Raw genomic sequence first — 27257 nt, 5'->3', positions numbered from 1 at the left:
TTTCACCATGATGGCCAGGCTGGTCTTGAACTCCTGACCTCAGGTGATCCACCCACCTCAGCCTCCCAAAGTGCTAGGATTACAGGCGTGAGCCACCGTGCCCAGCCTTTTTAAAATTTTTTTATTTTTTTGACAGAAGCTCTTAAATGAAGGGCCCTGGGCAGAGGAGAGCAGAGAGAATATAACCATGATTCCACTAATGGGGCTTCCTTCACCATGAAAATCAAAACACAGACCACCCCTCCTTCATTCTCAGTCTATTTGATTTTGAGAGGCTGTTACCAACCCTCAACTCCCGGAGTCACTGAGGCTTGGTGATCCAAGCTAGTCCAGGGAGAAGCAGCCTGGGACTCTTTTTTTGTTTTTGAGACAGGACCTCGTCTACCACCCAGGCTGGAGTCCACCCAGGCTATCATGGCTCACTGCAGCCTTGGACTCCTGGGCTTAAGCGATCCTCCCACCTCGGCCTCCCGAGTAGCTGGGACTGCAGGTGCGTACAACACCTGGCTACATTTTTGTAGAAATGGGGTCTTGTTATGTTGCCCAGGCTGGTCCCGAACTCCTGGCCTCAAGCGATCCTCTTGCCGCAGCCTTCCAAAGTGCTGGGATTGTAGGCCTGAGCCACTGCATCTGGCCCAGGCTGGGCCTTTTGATGGTTTAAAGCAAGCAGACACCAAGAGGGTATGCCCTGGGCCCTAAGAATACCCAACTAAACAAACAATCTCACAGCCTACTTCTTTGAGGCCTGAGATTGCAGAATCAGAATTAGTTTCTTTAAGATTTTGGTCAAGATGCCTGAACTCCTCCCTGGAGAATCATACAGTGAGCCTTATTAACCATTCACACCTAAGTATGAGCAGGCACCGGCTTCTCACTCAACAACAGGGTCTCGCTAGGGAAGAGAGCACAGAGCAGAGAGGCCTGGATGGAAGAGGATGTAGTGGGCAGGGGGAGAAGAATGGTGAAACAGCCTCTGCTGGCTCCCCAGCCTTCCTGAAAGCTGGCCCTGCCCTTGATGTTCAGCTGTTTTCTGACTGCCGGGCCACCCAGCCTTCAGCTGGGTTAGCCCTGCCTAGGCTAGGGTGGGAGTGGCTGATGGGCAGGCCCCTGCTTGTCTTTTTAAGTGCTGTCCCTGAAACTCACATGCCACCTCTGACCCTCTGCAGCCTGGGGACTGCAGGCCATCTGCTCCCCTGCTGGGTTGCCTCCAGCTTCTGGTGCAGCTGAGATGACATTCCCCAGAGTCTATAGCCTCGTACCTGGCTCAGATCACACCCTGACACCCAATCCTGCTTTTCACTTGCAACATCTGGCTTTGTTGCCATTCACTTGCTGGGGGAGGGCTGGAGTGAGGCCCAGCTGAGGCTGGAAGCAGTGGGCACATGCAGGTTCTGGAAAGACACAATCCCAATGGCAAAGGTCAGCAGCCCAGGCGTGCTGACTCCATGCCCTGAGATCTGGCTCCCATGAATCTCTAGACCCTGCCTCTGGCTTGTAGTCTAGCATGGGAGGCACTGGTAGGTTTGCTGCCAGCTTTTAATTATTACAGTGCCCTAATTTTCCTTTGGGAAACAATCCCTCCTTCATGCTCAGTCCATGGGATTTCAGTGGGGCTGATCCCATTCCAAACTCAGGGGCTGATCAGTCAGTACAGTCCAGCCATGGGCATGTGACCCAAGTTGGTCTGGTGGGAATCAGCCTGGGACTGTTGCTGGAACTACCAGAAAGAGACGTGTTCTCTCTCTACAGCTGCTGCTAACTCATAAGTGCCAAGCTTTAAGCTGCTAGGAAGCATCTTTATGTATCTCTGTTACCATTTGGGGGAAGTCTATCGGAGAATTAAGTCAACAGAAAAGAGAGCCAAACTGAGGGCTTAAGAGACACAGATTTGGTCCCCTAGATCCCGCTATGCCTGAAACCATTACTCTTGGTTTTCAGTTATGTGAACCAGTAAGTTTCCCCTTTTTCTTAAGCCAGAGTGAGATGGGTCTATTTCTCGTCACCAGGCGAGTCCTGACTGGTACATCTGGCTCTGCCACTTACTGTTATGTGACAGGGGACGAGACACAACCTATTCGAATCCCAGTTTCCTCAAACTGCAAAATGGGGGGCAGTAATACCTAAGGCAAAGGACTATTGTGAAGAGCCAATGAATGAGTGTGTAAAAGCATTTAACATGGAGCCCTGCCCATGGTAAATGGTGAACAAATTGGATCTCTTATGAGTTGACAATTCCAGTCAAGTGGGTGGGATGGGGTGGGGTGGGCCCTGCCTGTCTCCTTGCTGGCCACGTGGAATCCAAGCACCAGAAGCATTTCCCAGGCACCCAGTCCATCCACTTGGCTTCCCACCAAGGCCAAACATGAGCTCCTCTCAGCCTGCGGCCGCCCTTCCTGATTCACCCACCCCATAAACACATCCGTGTCTCCCACACGGCTCCCATTTCTCCGAGGCCCAGCAGCAGAGGACGTGACACAATGGCCAGGCAGCCGATTGGCCAATTGTTCGCTCCACCTGCCCCCTTGGGGCATTCTGGGGTGACTCACACAGGTGTGTCTTTCTGCTCTGGCACTCCCCACCCGCTCCCACACACCCAGGGAGACACACTTGCAAAAGCCCAGTGGGGTTCATGACAGAGCAAAGCCTTCACCCTCCAGCAGCCACGGTTCACCTGCAGAAAGCATCAGCGCACCTCGGAGGGAAGAACGATCTCGGAGGTTCCCACACCCAGCGAGCAGAGCCAGGCTGAAGGGAACAGTATCTTTCTCTCCCTCACCCCAGGTGGGTCAACTGGGATTTTATGGGTGTCTGCTAGTGATAAAGCACCTAGTCCCAGGCCCATGAACAGGCTGACACATCTTTGCTGAACCAAATGGAATGGAAGTCTTTTCTAGAGCACATTCTAGAGCCATGGGACCAGAACCATTTCTTTCTTTTTCATTTTTATTTATTGAGACACGGTCTTGCTCTGTCAGCCAGGCTGGAGTGCAGGGGAGTGATCTTGGCTCACTGCAACCTCTGCCTCTGGGCTTCAAGTGATTCTCCCACCTTGGCCTCCCAAGTAGCTGGGATTATGGTGGCATGTACCACCATACCAGGCTAATTTTTTGTTTTTTCTTTTTTTGTAGAAACTAGGTTTCACCATGTAGCCCAGGCTGGTCTTGAACTTCTGGGCTCAAGCGATCCTCCCAGAGTACTGGGATTACAGATAGTGTGCCACTGCACCTGGCCTCAGAATAACATTCTCAAACCATAACCCTTGCTTAACCCTTTCAGTAATTGCCCAGGGTGCTGAGGATAAAATCCAAATTTGCTTCTGCAGCCCTGGATGCTGGGCAGGCTACGTCTCCTGCCTCTCTCTCCACATGCCCGTCTCCCATCACTTCACCCACGCCACAGGCACATCCTGCTCTTCCCCACCTCAGGGCCTGCGTGCTCGCCACTGTCCCTTCCTAGAGCACTGTTTCCGCTGCCCTTTGCCCGGCTGTCATCTTGCACCCTCATCAGGAGGCCTTTGCTGGCCACGCAGCCTCTCTACCCGGCCTCCATTATTTCCCTCCCAGAATCTGCCACCATTGATAATGATCTTATGAATCTGCCTCTTTACAGGGTTCCCTCAGGACAGAATGCAAGCTTCCTGTGGTCAGTGAAGCCCACAAATGTATCCTCAGGGCCCAGCACAAGGACTGGCACACAGGGACCCTGACAGTGACTTGCTGAACGGTGAGTGTGAGTGTTCACACCGGCTTGCTCTAGGCTGTCTCTCATTTAAACACCCCCAGACCCCTGGGGGACTAGCAAATACAGCTCATCCCACATGTTAGGGACAGCAGCTTCAGCCAGGCCTGTGGAGAGGGGTGGACACCCCCTCCAGGACCCAGACAGAGTGGGGCCAGAGTGTGGTTAGCTCAGAAGCCCGCACCGGGGCCAAGCTGTCCCTCCTGTATGTGGGTGTGGGTGTGGCGGGCGTGGTGGGCAGTGGCTCTGCACCCTCCCTGTGGGAGCCGGGAATAAAGGGCCCCATTCAGCCTGTGTACCCTCGGCTCCCCCCTCCAGGGGAGGCTGCCCTCAGGAAAGACGGTGGGACGCTGGGCAGAGCTTCCCGTCAGCCTCTTCCTGTGGCATGGCCCACAGTGTGGGGACTGGGCGACGGGCACAAGGCCTCTGGGGCTCAGAGAGACACCGCACAAAGGCCCAGCCAGGTGAGGAGGCTGTGGGGCAGGGGGATGGAAGTCTTGGGTGGCAGCGATGATGCTGAAAGATGCCCGATCACTTCTGAGAAAGACGAAAAGCTGTAGGAAGCAGAGGCCCGTCGGCAAAGGGCCCAAAACCACAGGCCTGGCCAGGCCAGCCACAGGAAGTTTGCCTGGCTCTCCTGCAATGGACACTGTCCACCAAAGCCTGCTTTCATTGTATTTGTTTATTTATTATTTTTGTAGAGATGCAGTCTCACTATGTTGCCTAGGTTGGTCTTGAACTCCTGGGCTCAAGCAACCCACTAAGTTCAGGGATTACAGGCGTGAGCCACTGCGCCTGGCCCAAAGTCTGCTTTTCTTTTCTTTTTCTTTTTCTTTTCTTTTGAGATGGAGTCTCACTCTGTCATCCATGCTGGAGTGCAGCGGCATGATCTTGGATCACTGCAACGTCTGCCTCCCGGGTCAAGTGATTCTCCTGCCTCAGCCTCCCAAGTAGCTGGGACTACAGGCATGCACCACCACACCCGGCTAATTTTTACATTTTTTAGTAGAAATGGAGTTTCAACACATTGGACAGGCTGGTCTTGAACTCCTGACCTTGTGATCTGCCCGCCTCAGCCTCCCAAAATGCCGGGATTACAAGCGTGAGCCACCGCGCCCGGCCAAGTCTGCTTTTCTTGAGCTTTTGGTTCTGTTGGCAACGCTGAGCCCAGACAGTCCACTCTCTTCATCAACCTCCCAGCAGCATTTTCTGTGGTCCCACCCTCTCCCACAAGGATGGTGACAGTCACATAAGAGGATGTGACATTCATTGAGCACTTGGTATGTGCTAAGCCCTGTGCCATGTACCTGATATTTATTATGATAGTTGAGCCTCATGACAACCTCTGAGCTACGTACTGGGTGCTGTTGTTATTCTCACTTTACAGATGGGTAAACTGAAGGTAGGAGAAACTGAGTGCCCTGCCTAAGGCCACACAGTGAGTCAGTGGCGGAGCTGGGCTTGGATGTGCCGTGGTCTCTTTCTTCAGGCCGACTGAACGTGCCTAGGCTCTTCATGATTCTGCTGTCTTCCTTCCTTTCCCTGAACCCCAGGCTGTGCATCCTGTGGTCAGCTTTCCCGACGGGGTGCATCTCAACCCTACCCCATCCCTGAAAGAAGGGCTCACACACAGCACTCATTTGCTCCCTCTCAAATGCTGGCACCACGCTGGAGCTGGGGTGTGATGGTAACGGTCCCTGCCCTCGCAGAGGACACTGTGTGGGCACTGCGCTGTGATGTGTCAGCCGTGATGGGCACATGCAGGAGGGAGACAGGCCTGAGGAAGTGGTGAGAGTGAGCCAGGCAAAGGGGAGCAGGCAGAGTGTTCCAGGTAGAGGGAGAAGCCTGAGCAGAGGCCCGGAGACTGAAGGGACAGGCACATCCGAGAAGCTGAAGGGAGTCCAGTGGGGTATGTGCGTAGGACGCATGCTGGGAAGTCCCTGGGGTGGGGGTTATGAAAGGTGCCAAAGAGACTGAATGGCCACACAGAGCAGACTGAAGCTGCTATAGTTGCATATGCAGAAATACCTGAGTTCTTGGACCTCCAAGGCGAGGACCAGAATGTTCACGCTGAGAAGACACCAGCACCTTCAGACTTGCCCCAAGCCCTTCTTTCCGAAGTTTTTTTTTTTTTTTTTTTTTTTTTTTTCCAGACAGAGTCTTGCTCTGTCACCCAGGCTGGAGTGCAGTGGTACGATCTCGGCTCCCTGCAACCTCCACCTACTGGGTTCAAGCAATTGTCCTGCCTCTGCCTCCCAAGTAGCTGGGACTACAGGCACGTGCCACCGTGCCTGGCAAATTTTTGTATTTTTAGTAGAGATGGAGTTTTATTATGTTGGCCTGGCTGGTCTCGAACTTCTGACCTGAGGTGATCTGCCCGCCTCAGCCTCCCAAAATGCTGGGATTACATGAGCCACCACACCTGGCCTTCCTCAAGTCTTTTTTTTTTTTTTTTTTTAAAAGATGGGGTTTCACCATATTGGTCAGGCTGGTCTCAAACTCCTGACCTCAGGTGATCCGCCCGCCTCAGCCTCCCAAAGTGCTGGGATTACAGGTGTGAGCCACCTTGCCTGGCCTTCCTCAAGTCTTAACCCTACAGGTCAGGAGCTCGGAGAGCAGCCTGGGGCTGGTCACTGGCTGGGCACATACAATGTGAACTCACACCACAGTCCATGTGGCTCATGGGTGAAGACCAGGTGACACCAGAGGCCATCTCGTCCAGCCCCCTCACCTTCTGAAGTCAAAGCTAAGCTCTGAGAGCGTCATGCTCTGCCCACCTTCTCTTAGTAACTCAGTGGCCAGGCTGAATTCTAAGGGCACTTGAGCTGGCAGCCTGGTTCTGGCTTAAAGACATAGGCTGTAAGCTTCTGGGCTTCTGTGCTTACCGGCTGCGTTTGCTAGGGTCTCCAACATGACTGTCTTTCCTGCCTCCAATTTCTACAAATCCTAACCCAACAACAAGAGCTGCCATCCACTAACAGAGTTTCATAGAGCTGAGGGCTCAAAGGAGCCTGTGGAAGTCAGCCTCCAAGATGGCCCCGGGGGCTCTTGCCTCGTGGTCCCCTCCCACACTAACCAGGGCTGACCTGTGGAAGCAATTGGATATTGTGGGATAATCGTCTGACTTACAAGGCTAGATTCTAACAAGGCTGTAACTGCCTTCCTCATCTCTTTCTCGGATGCTCATGCTGAGGGAAGCCAGCTTCCACATTGTAAGGATGCTGAAGCAGCACTGTGGAGATCCATGTGGCAAGGAGCTGAGGCCTCCGCCAGCAGCCAGCGCCGGTCCGCCAGCCAGATGAACAAGCTATCTTGCAGGCGAGTCCTCTAACTATAGTCACGCCTTCAGCTGACATCTTGACTACAACCTCATGAGCGATTCTGACTCAGAACCATCCAGTTAAGCAGTTCCTGAATTCCTGGCCCATAGAGACTATGTCAAGATAATAAATTTTTATTATTGTTGTTGTTATTGCTGTTTTGAGACAGAGTCCTGCCATGTTGCCCAGGCTGGAGTACAGTGGTGCACTTTTGGCTCACTATAGCCTGGACCTCCAAGCTTAAGTGATCCTCCTACCTCAGCCTCCCAAGTAGCTGGGACCACAGATGTGTGTCACCATGCCTGGCTAATTTTTAAAAATTTCTTGTAGAGATAGGGGTCTCTATGTTGCCCAGGCTGGTCTTGAACTCCCAGGCTCAAGTGATCCTCCCACCTTGGCCTCCAAAAGTGCTGGGATTACAGGCATGAACCACCGTGCCTGGCCTTTTACTGTTGTTTTAAGATGCTAATTTTGGGGATGATTTGTTACCCAGGTAACTACGACAAGGCCTAGCACTGCTCTTGGGAGGTCAGAGTCCCTGAGTTACCTGAATCAGAGATATTTGGAGCATTGGTAATGAATGAAGTTCCTAAAATTTGCCCAGACACCCTGAATTGGAATGGAAGGGGATGGACAGGGTGAGAGTCTGCCTTTTTTATGAGCCCCCTGAGTGATTCTCACACACCTCTGAGGCTGAGAATTACCAAGAGAATCCAACACCTTCCAGACCTGGAGAGGCTCAGAGAGCTGATGGATGGTCCCTACCCTCCACATAAGCTGAGGCAGGCCTGAGCCTAGAACCCGGCACCTGACTCCTGGGTCAACGCTCTTTCTGCCGTGTCCATTCAGGTTGCTTTGTTGAAGGACATGGGCTTTTGTTGGTTTGTTTCTTTTATTTATATTTAAAATCTGCATATAGCAAAATGCTACGCAACCAACCGTTTGTCTGCTTAAGAGCTTGCTTTGCTTTGCTTTTCCTGGGAAAACTTTGTCAGCACCACCCACAACGAGGACCTAACGCTAAGAAGGGTAGGGCAGTGCTGGGCCATGCAGAGGGGCTGGCACTGCTGCGGAACGCTGCAGTGGGAAACAGACCTTTTCTATCACTGAGCTGTCTCATCTCCAGGCATTTCCCCAGACAAACAGAACGCAGAGTATGCAAGGCAGAGCAGATGAATAAGGATAATGAGGGAGTGTACCTTTAACCCTTGTCAAACTGGCATCCCAGTAGGTAAGAATAATATTCCCACTTTCACTTGTACAGAACTTTGTGGCCTGGAAAGAATTCATTCATGATCTTACTGAATGACTGCAAGATGGACAGGTCATTCAGTCATTCATGCTACACATTTATTGAGCAGCTACTACATACCAGGTACCACTGTAGGCACAGGGGATCTATAGATTTGTTTCTTTGCTTAGTAAATATTCATATAGGTCTACTATGTGCCAGACACCATTTTAAGCACTGTACAAATATTAACTGACTTATTCTTCCCAACAGCCCAACATATAGATACCATTATTCTTCCCATTTAATTAGGAAATTGAAGCACAGTTAAGTAACTTTTCCAAGGCCAAACAGCTAGTAAGGAACAGTATGGGGATATGAAACCAGGCTATCTGGCCTCAGGTTCCACCCTGTTAACCAAGATAAAATGAGATACGGTTCCTTTTCTTCAAAATCTCCAGCTTTTAAAATCCTCATGAGAACAGATAAAAAAACTAAAGCTCAGCGATATCTTCCGAGTTTCCCCAAGTCACATGCTGCTGGGATTAAGCACCAGATCTAATTCCAGGCGGTGTTAAGGAAGGTTTAGCTAGAGATGGGTGCAAGGGAGGCAACAAAGAGGACATTTCTAGAACCCAGAAAGAGAGAGGGTTTCTTCAAGCCCACCAGCAAGTTGGAAGCATCCCGAGAGACACCAAAGCAACTGAATAACCCGCACTCCCTGTCCAGGCCTTCGTGATTTGTGACGTCTGCTGCCCAGCCAGTATTCATGCCTCCTGATATTTTGGGGCACTGTTATTTATAGACCATGTTTCTATTTATATTTTCATTGAATTCCTACTAACCCTAGCTGATTCCCCGCCTCCCCAAACCTAGAGTGGGGAGGATAAGAACCCTTTTTCACCATGTCAGTGAGGGGCAAAGGTGAAGGTTCAAAGTCTTGCCTGTGTGTGCAGTCTTTCAGCAGGAGCCCTTTGCAGGGAAACATTCAGGACAAGGGGGCTTTCTCTGACTTCCAAAGGAAATGGGGGAGTGGAACAGGGGGTGGGAAGGGCACAAGGCTGGCCTTATACAGAGGCAGCCACATTCTGCCAGTACAGTAGGATTTGAGGCAGGCCTAGAGGACTCATGTTCTCCTAAAATCTTTTCCCCTTTGCATGATATTCCATTATCGGGTATTTATTCCTTTGGTCTTAATAGTTGTTAGATCACAAAATGTTGAGACTATGAGAAAACCTAGCAGCATCAAGTCCAATCCTTGTATTTCACAGATGGGGGAAAACTCAGGCTCAGAGAAGGGCTGTGACCCATCCTTATGGGGGATTCTGAACTAATAAATACAAATCTATTACAATGCACAGAAGAACATCCTAATGTTGGAGAAACTGCTGTCAGTGGCAGCAAAAGAAATGGGACAGCAAAGCAGACCTCAGGCCCAGAGTTCCTCCCTCACCAAGTTTTAGGGATGAGTAAGTAAAACCCGGTGACTTTTCCTAAGGTTCTATTTGGTGCCTCAAAGGAAAACTTCTCAGTTTTAGTGTCACATAGAAAGATAACAGTAAAGTGGGACATCTTTCTTCCTTGCTTTCAGTACTTTTGAATCATGGTTTAGAAAATAACATCTATGATGACTATCATTACATAGTTACTTCACAGGTTTGGGTTTCCAAAGCCAGCTTTCCAGAATGCAATTATTTCCGTCTGGACACTATGCCTGCAATTCCAGCATCTGCCACGAGGTGGGTGGTAGATGTTGACAGATTAAGTGAAAGGTAACTGAGAAAATATAATCTAGCTAAAACCTTTACCATAAGAATGTGATACTTTATTAAAAGGAAAACATTGATCAACCTCTAATGTGTGTGTGTGTGTGTGTGTGTGTGTGTGTGTGTGTGTATAAAGGAGATAAAACTTGAAACAATGTTTAAAGATATGCAAACACCCTGGTGTAGGCAAAATACCCACCATTTTATACCAAATCTTAACTGTCAATCTCCAGACAGTACATCTTGGGCAATCCCACTCTGTGGCAAGGACATAAAGAATACTGGTCAAAGGCCAGGTGCAGTGGCTCACGCCTATAATCTCAACACTTTGGGAGGTCGACGCAGGCAGATCACTTGAGGTCAAAAGTTTGAGACCAGCCTGGCCAACATGGTGAAACCCTGTCTTTACTAAGAATAAAAAAAAAAAAAAAAAAGCCCGGCGTGGTGGCAGGCACCTCTAATCCCAGCTACTCGGGAAGCTGAGGCAGGAGAATTGCTTTAACCCAGGAGGCAGAGGTTGCAGTGAGTCAAGATTGTGCCACTGCACTCCAGCCTGAGTGACAGAGTGAGACGCCATCTCAAAAACAAACAAACGAACAAACAAACAAAAAGAATAAAAAATAGTTATTAAGAGCTTGGGCTTGGAAGTTTGGAAGTGGAGGGAACCAGGTTTGAACCCCAGCTCTGCCTCTTACTAGCTGAGTGGCCTTGGCTAAGTCATGCACCCATTCTAGCCTGTGAGTCTTCATGTGTCAAGTAGAGTTGTCATTAAATGAGATAACATAAGCACATGAAACCCTTTGCACAGTATCTGGCAGAAGTATATGCTTAATAAATAGTAGCTATAATCCTTAAGTAGACATTCTCTCTCATTTATGATAGTTTAACTTGTTAAAGTTCCAGGCCTCACACAAAGTTCCTTAGAAAGCTGTTTGCAACTTCCTCCCTACAGTCAATTCAACATCTCTGGACCACTGGGCTCATATCGTGAACAGCTGTTCCACCCTCTTTCTTTCAGGAGCAAGTCTTTCTGGTAAGCAAGACCACATAGGTCTTACTTAAGCCAACTTCACCAACTACCAACTATTAAACTGTATAATTCATCTTTCAGATCAGAAACAAGAGGCCAAGTGTAAAAAATGTGCCAATCAGAGAAGAATCACCTGGCCACCAAATTACCAGTCACTCACTCATCTCACCTATGCCGCCCCCCATCCCCCGGCTCCTTTATTTTGAAGCTTAGGTCTGCAACGATTATTTTATAGAGAAGAGCAAAATAAGCTCCTTTCAAATTCACTTTGTTCTCTTGTTTTTCAAATTTCACTTTGTTTTTTTTTCTTTTTTAAAATTAAAACAAATTTTGTTTAAAGACAGGATTGCACTCTGTCACCCAGGATGGAGTGCAGTGGCATGATCATAGCTCACTGTAACCTCGAACTCCTGGGCTCAAGTGATCCTCCCACCTCAGCCTCCTGAGTAGCTGGGACCACAGGAGCATGCCACAATGCTTGGCTTCACTTTATTTTGTTGACTTCACTTTTTTCCAGAGACTCCATACAAGAGCCTGTTTTCCCTCCTAATAGTACAACATAACTCCAGACATAAGCTTTAGATGTTCTCATGCCATGGTGTCTTCAAAACCACAGAGCGTTCACGAGCCAGTCTTGCCCATCTCCAATCAGGGAACTTCTGAAATAAAAACCTTAGTGGGCTCCTTGGCCCAAAACTTCACCCCATCTTGGAAGGGAGGGGAGAGAGAATGTTCTGACCTACATCTGATGAGGGCATGTGGTTGGGGCCTGAGCATCCTCCTGGTTGGGCTAGTGATGGCGACAGGGGGCTGTTACTCATGACGCCCTCCCACTGAATAACAGAAACAGGTGGGCAGCTCAGGTGTGTGTAAGGATATGAGGGCAAGAAACCAGCCTTCACCAAGTTACCTCTGTAAAGCCTCATCTCCCCATGCGTCTCTACTTTGAGTCAGAAATGGATTCATTGCAGCATTGCAGGCTCAGTTGTTCATATTATGTGAATGAACTGAACCTAACCAAGCACCAAGACTGCCATAAAGATACAGTAGACCTCACCAGGCATGGTGGCTCACGCCTGTAATCCCAGCACTTTGGGAGGCTGAGGCGGGCGGATCACAAGACCAGGAGTTCGAGACCAGCCTGACCAACATGATGAAACCCCGTCTCTACTAAAAATACAAAAGAATTAGCCAGGCGTGGTGGCGCGTATTTGTAATCCCAGTTACTCAGGAGGCTGAGGTAGGACAATCACTTGAACCCAGGAGGCAGAAGTTGCAGTGAGCTGAGATCGCGCCACTGCACTCCAGCCTGGGCGACAGAGCAAGACTCCGTCTCAGGAAAAAAAAAGACACAGTAGACCTCTTATAGAACGGCTGTGATGGACCTTAAAACATTGCTTCTCCAACTTTACGGTGCATAAAAATCACCTGTGCATGTTAAAATGCAGATGGTGACTTACAGGTGTGGGGTGAGGCCAAGTATGCATTTCCAACAAGCTCCCAGATGATGCACCTGCTGCTGATCTGAGGACCACATTCTGAATAGCAATCCTTAAAACACACAAGGCTGTGAGACTGCACTCCTAGGAGACCTCACTCCTGGAAGGGATTCTAGGAGGCTGCATTCAAACCATCCCAGAGACAGCTCACCATTTTTTTAGGGACCTGATGCTAAAAAATCACCAAATCACAATTGTGTGTTGGGGGCTTACTGTGTGCTTTTCAGATGACATTTCATTTGATGCTCTCAACAACCTGAGAGGGATTTCGGAGGATTATGACAGAGGTTCAGAATTAAACTGATTAAAACTGGCCCAAAGTCACACAACTATGAAGAGGCTGAGTTGGGATTTCTTTTAATTTTAATTTTTTGAAACAGGGTCTTACTATGTTGCCCAGGCTGGTCTCAAACTCCTGGGCTTTAGCAATCCTCCTGCCTCAGCCTCCCAAGTAGCTGGGGCTACAGGTGTGAGACACTGTGCCCAGCCTGCTGAGTTGGGATTTGAACCCCAGGTTTGTCTGGCTCTAAGTCCTCCACTATGGAAGTACAATAGTTAATCATCTCAGCCACAGAAAACAGCAGAGTTTTGGTTCAGACAAGTAGCACCAAGTAAAAAGCCCAAGTGTGAACCCAGATCTGAAGGAGCCCAAAGCCAGGGCTCAGAACCCAGCCCCTGCCCGCTGGGAAGTTCTTCCCGTCCCTGGAAGTTCTCTATGAGATCCACCCAAATGTGTCCTCACCAAGGCGAAATCTGGCTTTGTGTGTTTGGGCCTGGGGAGAAACAGAAACCCAGCCCCTTTACTTCGCATGAGCTTTGATCTTAGTGGCTGAAGCCTGTATGGGGGTCACCAGGCCATGCTGTCCCTGACAGGTAGAGACAGGTGAGGTCACCAGCCAATCCCCACCCTCCGCATTTGCCTCCTCCCTTCCCTTCTGAAGGTACATTCAGGTGAACAGGCTCCATCTTCAGGCCTGCCAGTCCCCTGGGGCCGACTGTGGTCTGGAGGCCAGGCAGCCTGGCATCCTGGGGCCTCCTCAGTGGATACCAGTCCTGGGAACTGTGGAGGTGAAGGGAGAGGAGGTATTTTCAGGGCCCAGAATGATGGGACTGCTGGGTGCCAGGCAGCCCCTGGATGAATGACACATCAGTTTACACAGGCGATGCCTAGAGCCAGCTCAGTCCTTGCCAGGGAAGGGCTCTGGCTTGGGGCTTTGTCCTTGAGCCTGGGTCCAATTGACCCTGGAGGGCAGTGTGGGGGATTAGGCCAGGGACACTGTGGGGATTTACCTCCAATACCCGTCACCTCCTAAGAAGGTGTGGGGGGCTGGAGCTCCCCCTCAATGCGCCTCAGTGTTCCCCTCCACCACGGCCACCTGCTGCTGCCCCTCCCGACCCCCCAGTGAAACCTGGACCCGGAAACCAGAGTGCCCAGTGCCCGGAGGCTCCTGGGGAGGGAGGCTGCCCACCACAAAGCACCTTTCATATGCTCCAGAGGCCTCGGCCACCCCAGGGAGGAGGAAGGAGGCCCTTTCCCTTCACCCCCAAGGAGGCAGCCCACAGGCAGGAGTGGGGAGCGGTGGTGCTGTGAAAAGCTCCTTCTGCCATGTTGGCCAGGGCTGCCCAGAGCTGCAAGCATAATCATTCCCCTCCCCAGTACCTTCAATCCCTCAGCATGGCCTCTTGGCTATTCCTCTAAGACAGACCTGTCGACTTCCCTCTACCCAGGGCCCCGCCTAGGCCAAGCCACTGTTGCCCTCTCACCTGCCTCTCCAGGACCCCAGCTGGTCCTCTCCACTCCATGAAAGCTCCCAACAGCCCCTTCTCCGGATTCCATACAGGCCTTTGAGGCCCAGCACCTTCTTCCGTCTCCAGCCTCAGCTGCCTTCTGCCCTTTCACCTCTATCAACCCTCGTCCCAGTAACCATCCAGTCAGCCATCTACGCTAGAGTGTGAATTGGCTGGAAGCACCATCCGTGGAGACACCAGGGTGTAACTGTGCTCTCTTAGCATGGAGGGAAAGGATCTGACTTTGTCAAAGGACATTTGGGCATCGGGCAAGAAAACAATGTATTTCCAGGGGGAGAGCTTGGAGGGGAAAGGACAGGAGTGTCACCAAGGCCTGAAATCATGCCTGCCACTTTCTGGTGGCTTTGCCAACAAGCAAGGCGATCCCTGATTGCTCAAATTTAACTTCTTCAATTTTGTGCCATGCTGATTAGCATGGGGTACTAGAATTCAGGACACCGGAGACCCAGGCCCGGTGCATTTTCTGCACCTTAGATGACACGGACAGACTGGGATCATGAAACGAGACAGGCTTTTCTGCCCTGATCAGAAAGTTTCTGGGGAAGATACCTAGGATACAATCCATCCAGGACAGAGGGTCTGGGGTAGGTGTTCAGGAGCTGATTCCCTTCTAGAATGACTGGGAAGGCACACAGCAAGTTTAACAAGGTGGCCTGGCTCTTTTCCCGGTCTTGAAATGTGGGATGTCACACGGGAAGGGCTTGGGAGACAGATCTACATTTCAAAAGTGAAAAAAGCCCTTGCGTAGCTTACACCTGCAAAGCATGTTACTCCCTGCGAGAACTGGAGGCTCTGCAGCTGAGAGCCTGCAAAGCTAGTGACAGTGACACTGCCACATGATCAGAGGTCAGGCCCCCACCTTTCAGCCCAGATCAGCCATCTGGGTCGTCTGCTCTTTAGAAACAAGCTCCTTGCTGCTATGCAAGTTACCACAGGCCGGGAAAGAACCGCAGGAAGTGCGGCTGTGCCTGGGCTGCGGTGGGAAGAGCTGACTCAGCACAGAGCGAAGGGCAAGCCAAGGGCAGAGCAAAGGAAACCCCGTATCTGTGTCCTGCGGCAAAGCCGCCACGTGCACAGACAGGTTTGCAGCACCAGCCCTCTCCTGCTGCAGCCCACACAGCGCTTTCCATGCCTTAACTGCTCGTGACATCACCCCAGACTATACCATGATCAACCCATTTGACAGATGAGGCAACAGAGCCTGGAATCCGTGTGACTGAGCCAGGTGGCACAGCTCACAAACACACAGGTGGAGCTGTTCTGGAGTCTCTTGGCTCCACAAGTCCTATCTGCCCAGCTGTCTCTGGGTGACTCAGCCCTCATCACTGTTCCACACACTTCTTACTGTTCTTCAAACACACGCCGTTGTTCCCACCAAGGTTACCGTTGTTGCTGTCTCCCAAGCCTGGCACCCCTGGGCCCCGATGATCCCATGCCTACTCAGTGCAGATGTCACCTCTGCAAAGAAGCCCTTTACGACCACCTGATCTCAGATGTCTTGAGCTGCAGCACCTGCCACATGACCTGGTTATTTTTCCTTGTGGCACTCGTCACTCTTGCAAATTGGTCATCTATTTGTCTGCTTTCTGACTCCCACACTGGAAGGTAAACTTCCTGAGAACCACAGCCGGGCCTACTTTGTTCTCAGTCATATCACCAGTGGCCAGAGCTGGCACATAGTATGTGTTCAATAAATATCTGCGATAGAAATGAATGAATATATTTCTTCCACACTGTGTTCAGAGTCAGCTGCTGACAGCAGGCCCTGAGAACTGCCTGTCTAGATTACAGAGTGGGAGACTGATTTTGGGGGATGAGAAGCAGTAATTACAGCAAGAGAAGACAAGATACTTCCAGTGGAGGCTGGAGGCAAGCTGCGTCTAAGATGGCACACGGTGCCTCTCAGGCCTATCATCTTGCTGACCTTTTTAAACCCAAGAATTACGAACAGACCTTATTTTTCCTTCTCCATCACATAGTTTGGCTTTTCCTGACATCCCAGGTCACCTGTGGGGCCCAGAAACTTCTCAACCTGTCTCCTTTGGGGGTTGCAGTCTCTGGTGAAATCTCTGAGCCGTAGCGTTGAGGACCCTTCAGGAAGGGCTTTCTCAGCTGGTGCCTGGTGGAGACACACACAGACACCTACAGCCCAGGGAGGGAGCCATGGACCAGCTCTAGCTGAAGACATCCCTTTCCCCTGCTTCCTTCTACGCTGGAACAAATACCGGATCTGCTGCACAGGGCTCTGGGGGCTGGGAGAGGAAGGCCCCAGAGAGCATGCTTCCAATTCACCCAGCACCCTCTGCACTGTGGCTCCAAACTGCCTCTTCATTAAGGGGCCGTTATGTAAACTGGCGAGTCAGTACAAAAGAACCAAGCATGCCTGCCGACTAAAAATATACCTCTAAGCTCACAAGGTCACGAGGCTGTCTGCAGGCTGGCAGCGCCTACCTTGATTATGGTTCTAGGTTCACTTTTCTCCCTAAGCAATCTCGCTTCTCCATGACTCATCAGTCTGGGGATATGGATAGCTATGCATGGGACTAACTCAGCTATTAGGGCGAAGGGCTTTCTGGAAGCCCAGAGGCCCAGTGCCAGCCAGCACAGAGACACAGATGGCTTGCTAGTGAGAGAGGACCTCGCACAGCCTTTGCAGAGGGAGTGCAGCTCTTTCTGCCCCACTGCCTGGCTTCTGAAGTCCCTCAGTCCCTGGTCGCAGTTGTTGGCTTTTTGCATCAGCAGCTACACACTCTACTTCATGCTGTAACGACCATTTCCTCTTGGGGAGTCTCCTCGGGCCAGCAAACTCGGGATACACAGGAAATCTACTCCAATCCCAGGACAGGCAACAGGAGATGGATTTTCCACAATCGTCTTCTAAAACAAGGCAGAAAATTCTAAGTAAACAGTAGGCTGCCCTGAGAGGCTGGTGACCCCACGACGCTTGGCCTAATGTCCTAAGGAACTTGATTCTACAAACCCCTCCAAAACTCAAGAGACCTCAGAAAGCGCCAAGGCCCACGTGTGAGTCAATTCTCCCTGGGCCTGCTGCTGCTGTATATGTCTTGTAAACAAGGCAGTAACTGCTTTTTGCTTTGGATGATCTTTTCAAAGGTGCTTGCCTAGCAAACAGCCTTTGAAGACAGAGGTAGTCCCTTGCTCTGGAGCATACGGCAGGTTTGCACATAGTCTTGGACTAACGATAGTGTCTATCTTCAGAGCAAAAGGGCAGGTTTGCTAACTGTCCATTATAAAAAGATGTGGGCTCCCCTCCTATAACGTAACTCACTGCATGTGCAGGCATTCACCTGAGCCTGTCTTATTATACCTATGGAACTTGGAGGAACATGAGAAGTCCCAAAGTATAAAAATGTATATAAACCAGGCCAGGTGCAGTGGCTCACACCTGTAATTCCAGTACTTTGGGAGGCCAAGGCAGGTGGGTCACTTGAGTCCAGGAGTTTGAGACCAGCCTGAGCAACATGATGAAACCCCATCTCTACAAAAAGAACAAAAATTAGCCAGGTGTGGTGGCATGCACCTGTAGTCTCAGCTACTTGTCCGAGGTGGTAGGACAGATTCAACCTTGGAGGTGGAGGCTGCAGTGAGCTGTGATTGTACTACCATACCCCAGCCTGGGCAACAAAGCGAGACTCTGTCTCAAATATATATATGTATTTTATGTGTGTATATATATATATATATATATATATATATATATATATATATATTCATATGTATTAAATATGTATATGCATTTAAAAAAACAAGTGGACTGGGCGTAGTGGCTCATGCCTGTAATCCCAGCACTTTGGAAGGCTGAGGCAGGTGGATCACAAAGTCAGGAGTTCGAGACCAGCCTGACCAACATGGTGAAACCCCATCTTTACTAAAAAATGCAAAAATTAGCTGGGCATGGTGGCACACCCCTGTAGTCCCAGCTACTTGGGAGGCTGAGGCAGGAAAGTCACTTGAACCTGGGAGGTGGAGGTTGCAGTGAGCAGAGATTGTGCCATTGCACTCCAGCCTGGGTGACAGAGTAAGACTCTGTCTCAAAAAAAAAGTGTGTGTGTATATATATCTATCTATATATATATATACACACACACACACACACACACAATATTTAAAATAAACAATATGTATATATTAAAATATATATATATATATTTTGTAACCAGGGAAAGATGAATACTTTATTTTTAATCAAAAGAGAGCTGGAGTAAAAATACGTTTTTTGTTTGTTTGTTTTAGAGACAGTGTCTTGCTATGTTGCCCAGGCTGGTCTTGAACTCTTATCCTCAAGTGATCCTCCGGTTTCAGCCTACTGAGTTGCTGGGAATACAGGCGTGAGCCACTGTGCCCAGCCATGAATACTTAAAAGAAAATGAAAAAAAAAGTTCCTTGCTTTGCAACAGGATTTATTACATGCCTCTTTTAAATAGAATAACACTTTGGACACCTAAAAGATAATGTTATTTGTTTCAAAGAGCTGAAGCTGCACAGGTTTCTGGAATATGCCTTTTTGTGGAGGTTGGGAATGCCGAGAGGTTGGGCCTGGGAGTGGAGTTTCTTAGGGACTATTATCAAACCACTGCCTCCTTCCTAGATCCCAGCTGGCATGCTTGTTTAATAGCACTCTCCACCTCCATAAAATAAAAATCAATTACTCAGGCCTGTGGTCTAGTTCGTTGAGTTGTGCCAATATTAATTTCCTGGTTTTGATAACATATTGCGGTTACATAAGATGTTACCATTGCAGGGAAGTGATGTGATGGTGAAAAGTGATTTGACCTCTCCTTAAAATGGGAATCATGCCAGCCACCCTGCAGTATAGCAGTGGAACTGGAGCGGGGGATGTAGAGTGCCTAGTATTTTTGCAACCTCCTGTGAGTCTCTCATTATTTCAAAATAAAAAGTTTTTAAAAATGCTGTTAGGAAACCAAATAGCCAAACCTGTTAGATCATAATTAAATGAAGACAGTGCTCTGAAAGCCTTGGGCTATCTTATTCGTAATCATTAAAATAATAATAAGTTAATTGGTTTAACTGCAAGAAATATGTCAATTACTCTGTGCTGGTGAGTAATTACCTCGGCCACTCAATAGAATGAGAGAGCCCTTACAGGTCACCTGTGTCCCTGTGAGGTTCAAGCCACCTGCTTCCCCACACAGAACACTCCTGAAACACGAGATAGCAATGACAGCCTGAGGGCGGGACTGGACCGTCTGCTCTGTCTCAGGCAGAACCTCTCACGTCCCTAACCGGAGAGGTGTGGAGGCAGGAAGGGAGGGACAAAGACAGAGTCTAGCTGAAACACTTGTGGCAATTCCTTCTTGCCCAAGGAAAGATATACGGCCCCAGAATCACAGTATGGCTCAGTGACAGTGAAGAGTGATTTGACTTCTCTCTAAAATGGGGATAAAGCCACCTGCAGTGAGACTGGAGGGAAGAAGGTATGCACAGTGCTAGGACAAGGCTAGGCACACACCAGGAGCAATCAGTAAGGCTTTTTTTTTTTTTTTTTTTTTTTAAAGACAGAGTCTCGCTCTGTCGCCCAGGCTGGAGTGCAGTGGCACGATCTTGGCAAGCAACCTCTGCCTCCCAGGTCCAAGCAATTCTCCCACCTCAGTCTCCTGAGTAGCTGGGACTACAGCTACTACAGCACCACTATGCCTAGCCAATGTTTTTGCTGTATTTTTAATAGAGATGGGGGTTTCACCATGTTGGCTAGGCTGGTCTGGAACTCCTGGCCTCAAGTGACCCACCCATCTCGGTCTCCCAAAGTGCTGGGACTGCAGGCGTGAGCCATCGCGCCCAACATGTCTTAACAAAGCCCCCTCATCTAGCCTCATGATAGAAACATGACGGAAGCGGATAAGGGCCTTGTGAAAGGGAGGCTGCAAAGGCCAGCAAAAGAGAAGGGCGTGTCTCCCTCAGTCTCACATAAGATGGGGTTTGGAGGCATAGGCCTGGAGGGGCTCCTTTCCCTTCCCTCTACCCCTTGCCCCCACCACCACTCTTGAGGGTGTCTGGGCTCTGAAGTAACTCTCTGCCTCTTCCTGCCCATGAAGCTATTGGGTTTTCTTTCCCAGGATGCCTTGCTGGAGATTTGCCAGTCCTTCATGGGGTCCTCAGCTTCTCCTAGCCCTCCTAGGACTCTGCGGACTTCATAAAGGCTGGTGGTCCTAGGCACAGAGGAGTTTCACTTCTAGGGTCCAGAAAGCAGGTTCTATCCCTGGTGAAAACCATTTGGGGGCTCTCTCATGGGCAGTTACCCCATAAACTTTTACATAGGATTTGATGGATATGAAATGTGAGATCCCTGGGTCAGCAGCATACTGGCTCCCCACTCTACCACCTTGTTGGCCCTACTCACAGACCCCCAATCCTTAGCCCCAACTGCAGCACCACTGCACAACCCTCCATCTGTCCCCCAAGAGCCCATGGGCACTGCCTGAGTCAGCTTCTCCAGGGATGGAGCTTCTGCCTTTGACCACAGGAGCCTGGGGCACTCACCACTTTTTAAATCTACAGGCTGACCCTGAATTCTGGCCATTATACCACCCAGACACATCACAAGCCTGTGTCCTAGGTCCCAAGACTTATGGTCCATGTGTGAGATTTTCTGCCAGGATTTGACTGGCAGATGGGCAAGCATGTAACCAAGCCATGGGCTCCTTTCTTCTCTAATTCTGCTGCTTTCTCTGTCAGCTCCACCAGCCAGTCAAAATTCTATGAGCCCTCAGCCGTGAGCCTGCAGCCACGTGGGCCAAAGCAAATCAGCTGTCCTAACACTCCAAGCACATCCCCCAGCCCCCACACTTGGGCAGCAGAAATGCTCATCACGTTCCAGCATCTCTGGAGCTGAAATTGAGACCTTTCTGGAAATAATGGGTGCGCTCTGCTTCCACCCCTTGGGATTTCCTTGCTCTGACATTTCAGGTGAGGCAAAGGGCTGGGAAGGCTGTTCCCAAGGCTGCCTCCTAATCCTCTCTGGGTTGTGAGACTGTCAAGTTCTCTGGGGTTCTGCTGAGTCACTGCTGCTGAGGGTAAGCCTGGGGGAATTGGCAGGTGGCTTCAGACACCCTCCCTAGAGGCAGGGAAGCAGAAGCAGAGTCCCGAGCTGATGTTAGTGTGCAGAACAGATGCTGTCCAGAGCCCTTGTACCAGCGGAGGCTTCTCCCATCAGTGCTGTGAGTGTGGGCTGCTGCTAGGGGTCCCAGCTGCCCCTTCTTCAGATGCATGTCCCTGGCCATCAGAGCCCCCATGCTCATGCTCCACACCCTTTGGAGGAGGAGGCAACCCACAGACAATGGATGACTGATGTGTGGAGCAGGGGTATAAAAGCTGTCCTCTAAGATGGGAGAGTTCTGTGGTGCCATTCAACCTCCAGAGCTCCCCATGGGACCAGGTGGAGGCTAGACTTAGCTGAACCCACATTTCTGCCTCACTTCCTCCCCTGCCCCATCCTGCTTCCTTCCCTGCCACAAGAAATTCAAAGGAGAGTAGAACCTCAAAAGCCACATGCAGCTGAATCCTCGCCTCAGGCTCTGCATTTAAGGATCTTGACTCAAGACAGGCAATGTTCATCACTGCCCTTCTCTGACACCCTCTCCTCCTGGGACTCCTGTGCATCAGGGCAGTGGGGGTGGATGGGGAATCCTCACACCCACTCAGCTTGCCCTGGCTAGGTTCTGAGTGTGTTGGGTGATTTTTTCCTTAGTCTTTTCCCTTCATGAACGAGCTAAGGAGTGAGCAGAGCATGACAGGGTTAAGGCAGTTTTTAGTGAGCAGGAGGAAGGCCAGGGACAGGGCTTGGGAGCCTCAGGGTAGGATTCCAAATGGCCAGCAATGTCCAATCTGAAGTCCTGGAGACTGAGTGAGCCGAACAGAAGAGTCTCAGAGGGAACCCTGCTGGAGAAAGGCAAGGAAAAAAGCCAAGCCAGGAAAAGGAGGGCACAGGGTGGGGGCAAGTCAGCCTCATTCCTCCTGACAATATCACCTTCTACGCACAGGTCACATCTGCACGGGGGTTGAAAGGTGTCCCCACTCTTGACTTTGCCCAGTAGATGACGGTGGTGTGGGGGTGTGGGGGCAGGTGACTTTCTTAATTAACAGCTGCCATTTATTGAGTATTTACTGTAAGATAGACATGGTGCCCAGTGTTTTGCATAAATTCTTTGAATCCTCACTGCAATCCCATAAGAGGAAACTGAAGGTCAGAGAGGTCCTCAGTCCTGTGGCATCTGTTGTGTTCTTGGCTCCCGGGCAGCTGATGTGAAAGGGAGCCCTGACCCAGGGGTCAGGAATGACAGTTCTGGTGTTGGCTATATTTCCTGGGTGTGGAACCTTGAGATTGAGGATTCAATCTCTTTTGAGTAGCTGGGCTTATAGCATGAGCCACTATATGCCCAGCTAATTTTTGTACTTTTAGTAGAGACGGAGTTTCGCCATGTTGGCCACGCTGCTCTTGAACTCCTGAGCTCAGCTGATCTACCCTCCTCAGCCTCTCAAAGTGCTGGGATTACAGGCATGAGCCATCGCAACCGTCCAAGAAGCCCATTCTTCTGGAGCGAACAGACGACCTTTGTGCCCCAAGGCCAGGCTACCACGCTGTGGCCTCGGGTTGCCTCTAGGACGCGTGTGCCCACAGCGTCCCAGCTAGGCTACCAGACCCTGGCACCGAGCTTCTAGACACTACTGGAGCACCATCTAAGGTTGTCACCAACCTGGATGCTGGACATTCCATTCAAGACCCAGTGCAAAGCCAAGCAAGGCACGCAAGTCACCCCATACAAACTAGGCCAGGAATGGAGAAGCAATCCGGTGCCTCCATGGAGGGAGGCCAGGGGCTGAGACTCCCTACGCCCTCGCTGACTGGTTCCGGTCTTGCCCAAACTGTGGGATTTAGAAGTTCTTCCTTGTAGCTAAATTATCTCTAGCTATATATAGCATAAGACTCCGGGGACAGGCGGTGACAGGCACTCACATATTTCGCTGCTTTTGAGGATGGAGGAATGCAGGAGAAACGCCTTTCCGAGAGGAGCCACTCTCTGAGGGAGGTGCCCCTACATTTGTTTTCAAATCAGCAAGTAGGTACTGGCTGTGGGCTGGCAGCATGCCAGGGGTTAGCAAGATGCAGGCCCTGCTTCTTGCCAAGGTCAGACTGATCACTGTGGTCCTGAGGCTGACCTGCACAGGTCCAGGGCCAGCAGGAGCCCAAGGGGGAGCCCACTGTGAAGGGAGCTCTCCTAGAGAATGGCAGGGGTTCTGGAGAGCCAGGAGATAGTGTTGCTCGACACGAACCAGGAGGCCAGAGTTTACGCCTCAGCTCTGCCACTTTTATGGGCAGTTCCGTTTTTTTGTTTTTTTGAGACAGGGTTTCCCTCTGTCGCCAGGCTGGAGTGCAGTGGTGTGATCTTGACTCACTGCAACCTCTGCCTCCTGGGTTCAAGTAATTCTCCTGTCTCAGCCTCCCAAGTAGCTGGGACTACCACACCTAGCTAATTTTTTTGTATTTTTAGTAGAGACGGGGTTTCGCCATGTTGGCCAGGCTGGTCTCGAACTCCTGACCTCATGATCCACCCACCTCAGCCTCCCAAAGTGCTGAGATTACAGGCATGAGCCACTGCGCCTGGTTTATGGGTAGTTCTTTAACCTGTCTGAACCCAACATCTTCATCCACTGTGGGAGATTGTAGTACATGCCTCAGTATGGCAATGTGCATATAATAACAAAAAAGTACTCCGAAGCTATAAATCTCTATACACACTTAAGACATCATCAAAATAACAGGTTATGATACACCTGAGCTTTCCTCTAAATTACATAACATAATTGAATGCCTTAAACACACTCCAAAATGTTGTAAGCCGCCTCTTCTGTATAAGGCAACGTGAGGACCGAAGGAGATGAAGCCAGGGAGAGTGCTATCTGTGATTAGAATGGGAGTCAGTACAAAGAGCTCAGCCTGCGGCTCTGCATCCGCTCACAGGAGAACTTGGTCTCTCTGTGCTTTTTGTGAAAAGGAAACCCAAGTACAGGAGTCTGAGAAACTCCTCGGAAGCTACAGGCCAAGAGCCAGCAGATACGGTCTCGCAATGGTGGGAGAAGCCATTTGGAGGACGGAGGCTTTCACAATCCAGAGCTTCCAAATCCCCTGGGGGAATTGTTCACGTGCATATTCCCATGCATGCCTGGCCCAGAATTTGCTGCTTCGTAGCCTCTTCTCCCTCTAAGGGAAGGATCGATCCTTCCCCACTTATCCCCATCCCTGGGTGGAGCCACCCAATGCTTACCTGGGAGGAAGGGGATGATCCTTTGCTTGGGGTCCTTCTGGCCACCTTCAATGGGAAACTTATCCAAAAGCTGCATCTGAGAAGCCAGACAGACAGAGGGACAGGATTCAGAAGACCAGAACGTTCCTCATCATCCCTTCCCCACTCCACTCCACTGCTCCAGGGCCCCACTGTCCTCACATGGATGAGTGACGCCTGAGATCCCTCATTTCACAGATGATTAACAAACCACATGGGGCATGAGAGGGAGGAGGCCAAAGCTCTCTCTGCATCAAAGAGGTCAACTGACCAATCTCAGGAAGTGGGTAGGAGTGCAGGGGGAGGGGTCAGCAGATGACCCGAGGAAGGCTGGAGTGGGGACCAGGGGCTTTCAGGCCAGGCTTCCCATAGAGTTTCCAGAGGCTCCTCTGGGCCCAGTTTCTTTCCTACTTCATCTGTGGTGTGAATCCTTCAGCCACCGGCCATCCAAACCCTCTTGGGCCAGGATGGGGGAAGGTCCCACCTGATACTTTAGACAGACCACCCACCTTCCAGAACTGTGCTGTGGAAACAGACCCAGCTGTTATTTTAATTGCAAAACCAAATCCATCCCATTGCCCCCGCTGCCGGAAGACCACTCCTCTGCTTCCTACCTTCCCACCCTGAGATCGCTGCTGTTTTTCCAGGGACAGACCCACTGGAAGAGTTTCCAGGGTTCTGGAGAAACAACTGTTTTTTCTTTGCTATTCTGGGCTGAAATTCTATGTAAACTGGAAAAACGCACAGGACACAGGATGGATGAGGCCAGGGCCCCTTTGTGTGTGGCTGATCTCCTTTCCGAGGCACAGGCAGGAGCGGAGTCATGATCTAGTCCTGCTGCCCCAGCTGTGTGACCTCAGGCAAGGAATGGAGCCTCTCAAGATTGGGCCTCAGGCCCCTCCTTGGTAGAATGAGAAGGATCAATCACATGATCTTTGAAGTCTAATCAGTCCTTCAAATATATATTGAGCATGCACTTTACAGCATGGGGCACTAAGGAAAGGGCAGTAAAGAAAACAGACAAAATCCCTGCCCTCTGGGAGTTTACACTCTAGTGGAGGGAGACAAACAGTAAACAAATAAATACGTCATGTGCAAGGGAAGATCAGATCAGTGCTGCAGAGGAAAATCGAGTAGGATAAGGTACTAGAACAGAACACAAGTTGTCACTTTATATAGGGCGACAAGGAAGGCCTGACCCCGAGCTAGCAATTCTGCAGAGACCTGCAGGGGGCGAGGAGCAAGCTACACTGGAGAGGGAGAACCTTTCAGGCAGGGAAGCAGGACATGCAAAGAACCTGACAAGGGCAATGTGGCCGGAGCAGTATAAGCCAGGAGCAGAGGAGCAGCCAATGAGATCTGAGAGGCAGGATGGGCCAGGGCATGGAGGGCCCAGTGAGGCTGTGGTGAAGACTCGGGGCTTATCGTGAGGGAAGGGGAAGTCCTGAAGGGTTCTGTGCAGAGAGAGATGATCTGCTTCACACTTAGAAAAGACGGCTCTAGTTATGGTGTAGGGAATGGACCACAGGGTGGAAGCAGGGAGACCAGTTAGGATCCTGCTGAAGGCAACTTGGACCAAGATGTTAGCATTGGAGGTGGTGAAAGTCTGTTTAGTGTTGCTATAAAGGAATACCCAAGGCTGGGTAATTCATCAAAAAAAGAAGCTTATTTAACTTGGCTCACACAATTCTATTGCATCTGGTGAAGCCTCAGGCTGCTTCCACTCACCGCGGAAGGCGAAGGGGAGCCGGCATGTGCAGAGATCACAGGGCAAGACAGGAAGCAGAGGGCAAGGGGGAGGTGCCAGGCTCTTTTTAACAACCAGCTCTCGTGGGACTCACTCATTACCAGGAGGACAGCACCAACTATTTATGAGGGATCAGCCCCAGTGACCCAAACACCTCCCATTAGGCCCACCTCCAACACTAGGTATCAAATTTCAATATGAGGTTTGGGGGGAACAAATATCCAAGCTATAGCACGGTCCTAGGCTAGACTCTGCATGTGTGTGCGTGTGCATGTGTGTATGTGTGTGTGTGTGTATCTCCATCCATCCATCCATCCCTTCATCCAATCCATCCAGCTCTAATACACAATTTTAGAACTGTCTCTTGCACAATAATTACCCAACATACCCAGGCTATTTAGATCCCATATAATGAAGGGCAGGTCACTGGTGATTCCATTCAAAACAAGACAGAGACTGCAGCATGATTAACTTTCACTTCCCTGAATACAGATGGATATTTAGCAAAAGCTGGCTCATGAATTTTTCCTTTTCTTTCTTTCTTTTTTTTTTTTTTTGAGACAGAGTCTTGCTCTGTCACCCAGGCTGGAGTGCAGTGGCATGATCTCAGCTCACTGCAACCTCTGCCTCCCAGGATCAAGCGATTCTCATAACAGATTACAAGTGTGCGCCACCACGCCTGGCTAACATTTGTATTTTTAGTAGAGATGGGATTTCACCACGTTGGCCAGTCTGGTCTCGAACTCCTTGCTTCAAGTGATCCACCTGCCTCAGCCTCCCAAAGTGCTGGGATTACAG

At 50.3% G+C, this 27257-nt stretch overlaps 1 protein-coding gene across 4 annotated transcripts in view; it reads right to left on the bottom strand.

Annotated features, from left to right (window-relative positions):
• SH3PXD2A (SH3 and PX domains 2A) overlaps window positions 1-27257 on the bottom strand; it is a 257697-nt gene that overhangs the window by 141021 nt on the left and 89419 nt on the right. For all 4 annotated transcript variants that reach the window (XR_010341754.1, XM_012439465.3, XM_012439467.3 and 1 more), the window contains exon 3: window positions 24695-24770. Coding sequence is in view for 3 of the 4 variants with exons in the window: in XM_012439465.3 (XP_012294888.1) it covers window positions 24695-24770 (76 nt within the window). In the remaining variant the exon portion in view is untranslated. The remainder of the gene's footprint in view (window positions 1-24694; window positions 24771-27257) is intronic.

This window comes from Aotus nancymaae, unplaced genomic scaffold (assembly GCF_030222135.1).
Source record: "Aotus nancymaae isolate 86718 unplaced genomic scaffold, 86718_ANA_hifiasm-v0.15.2.pri h1tg000010l, whole genome shotgun sequence".
NCBI classification, from domain to species: Eukaryota; Metazoa; Chordata; class Mammalia; order Primates; family Aotidae; genus Aotus; species Aotus nancymaae.
The sequence above is the reverse complement of the archived record's forward strand: the minus strand, read 5'-3'. Positions and strand labels throughout refer to the sequence as shown.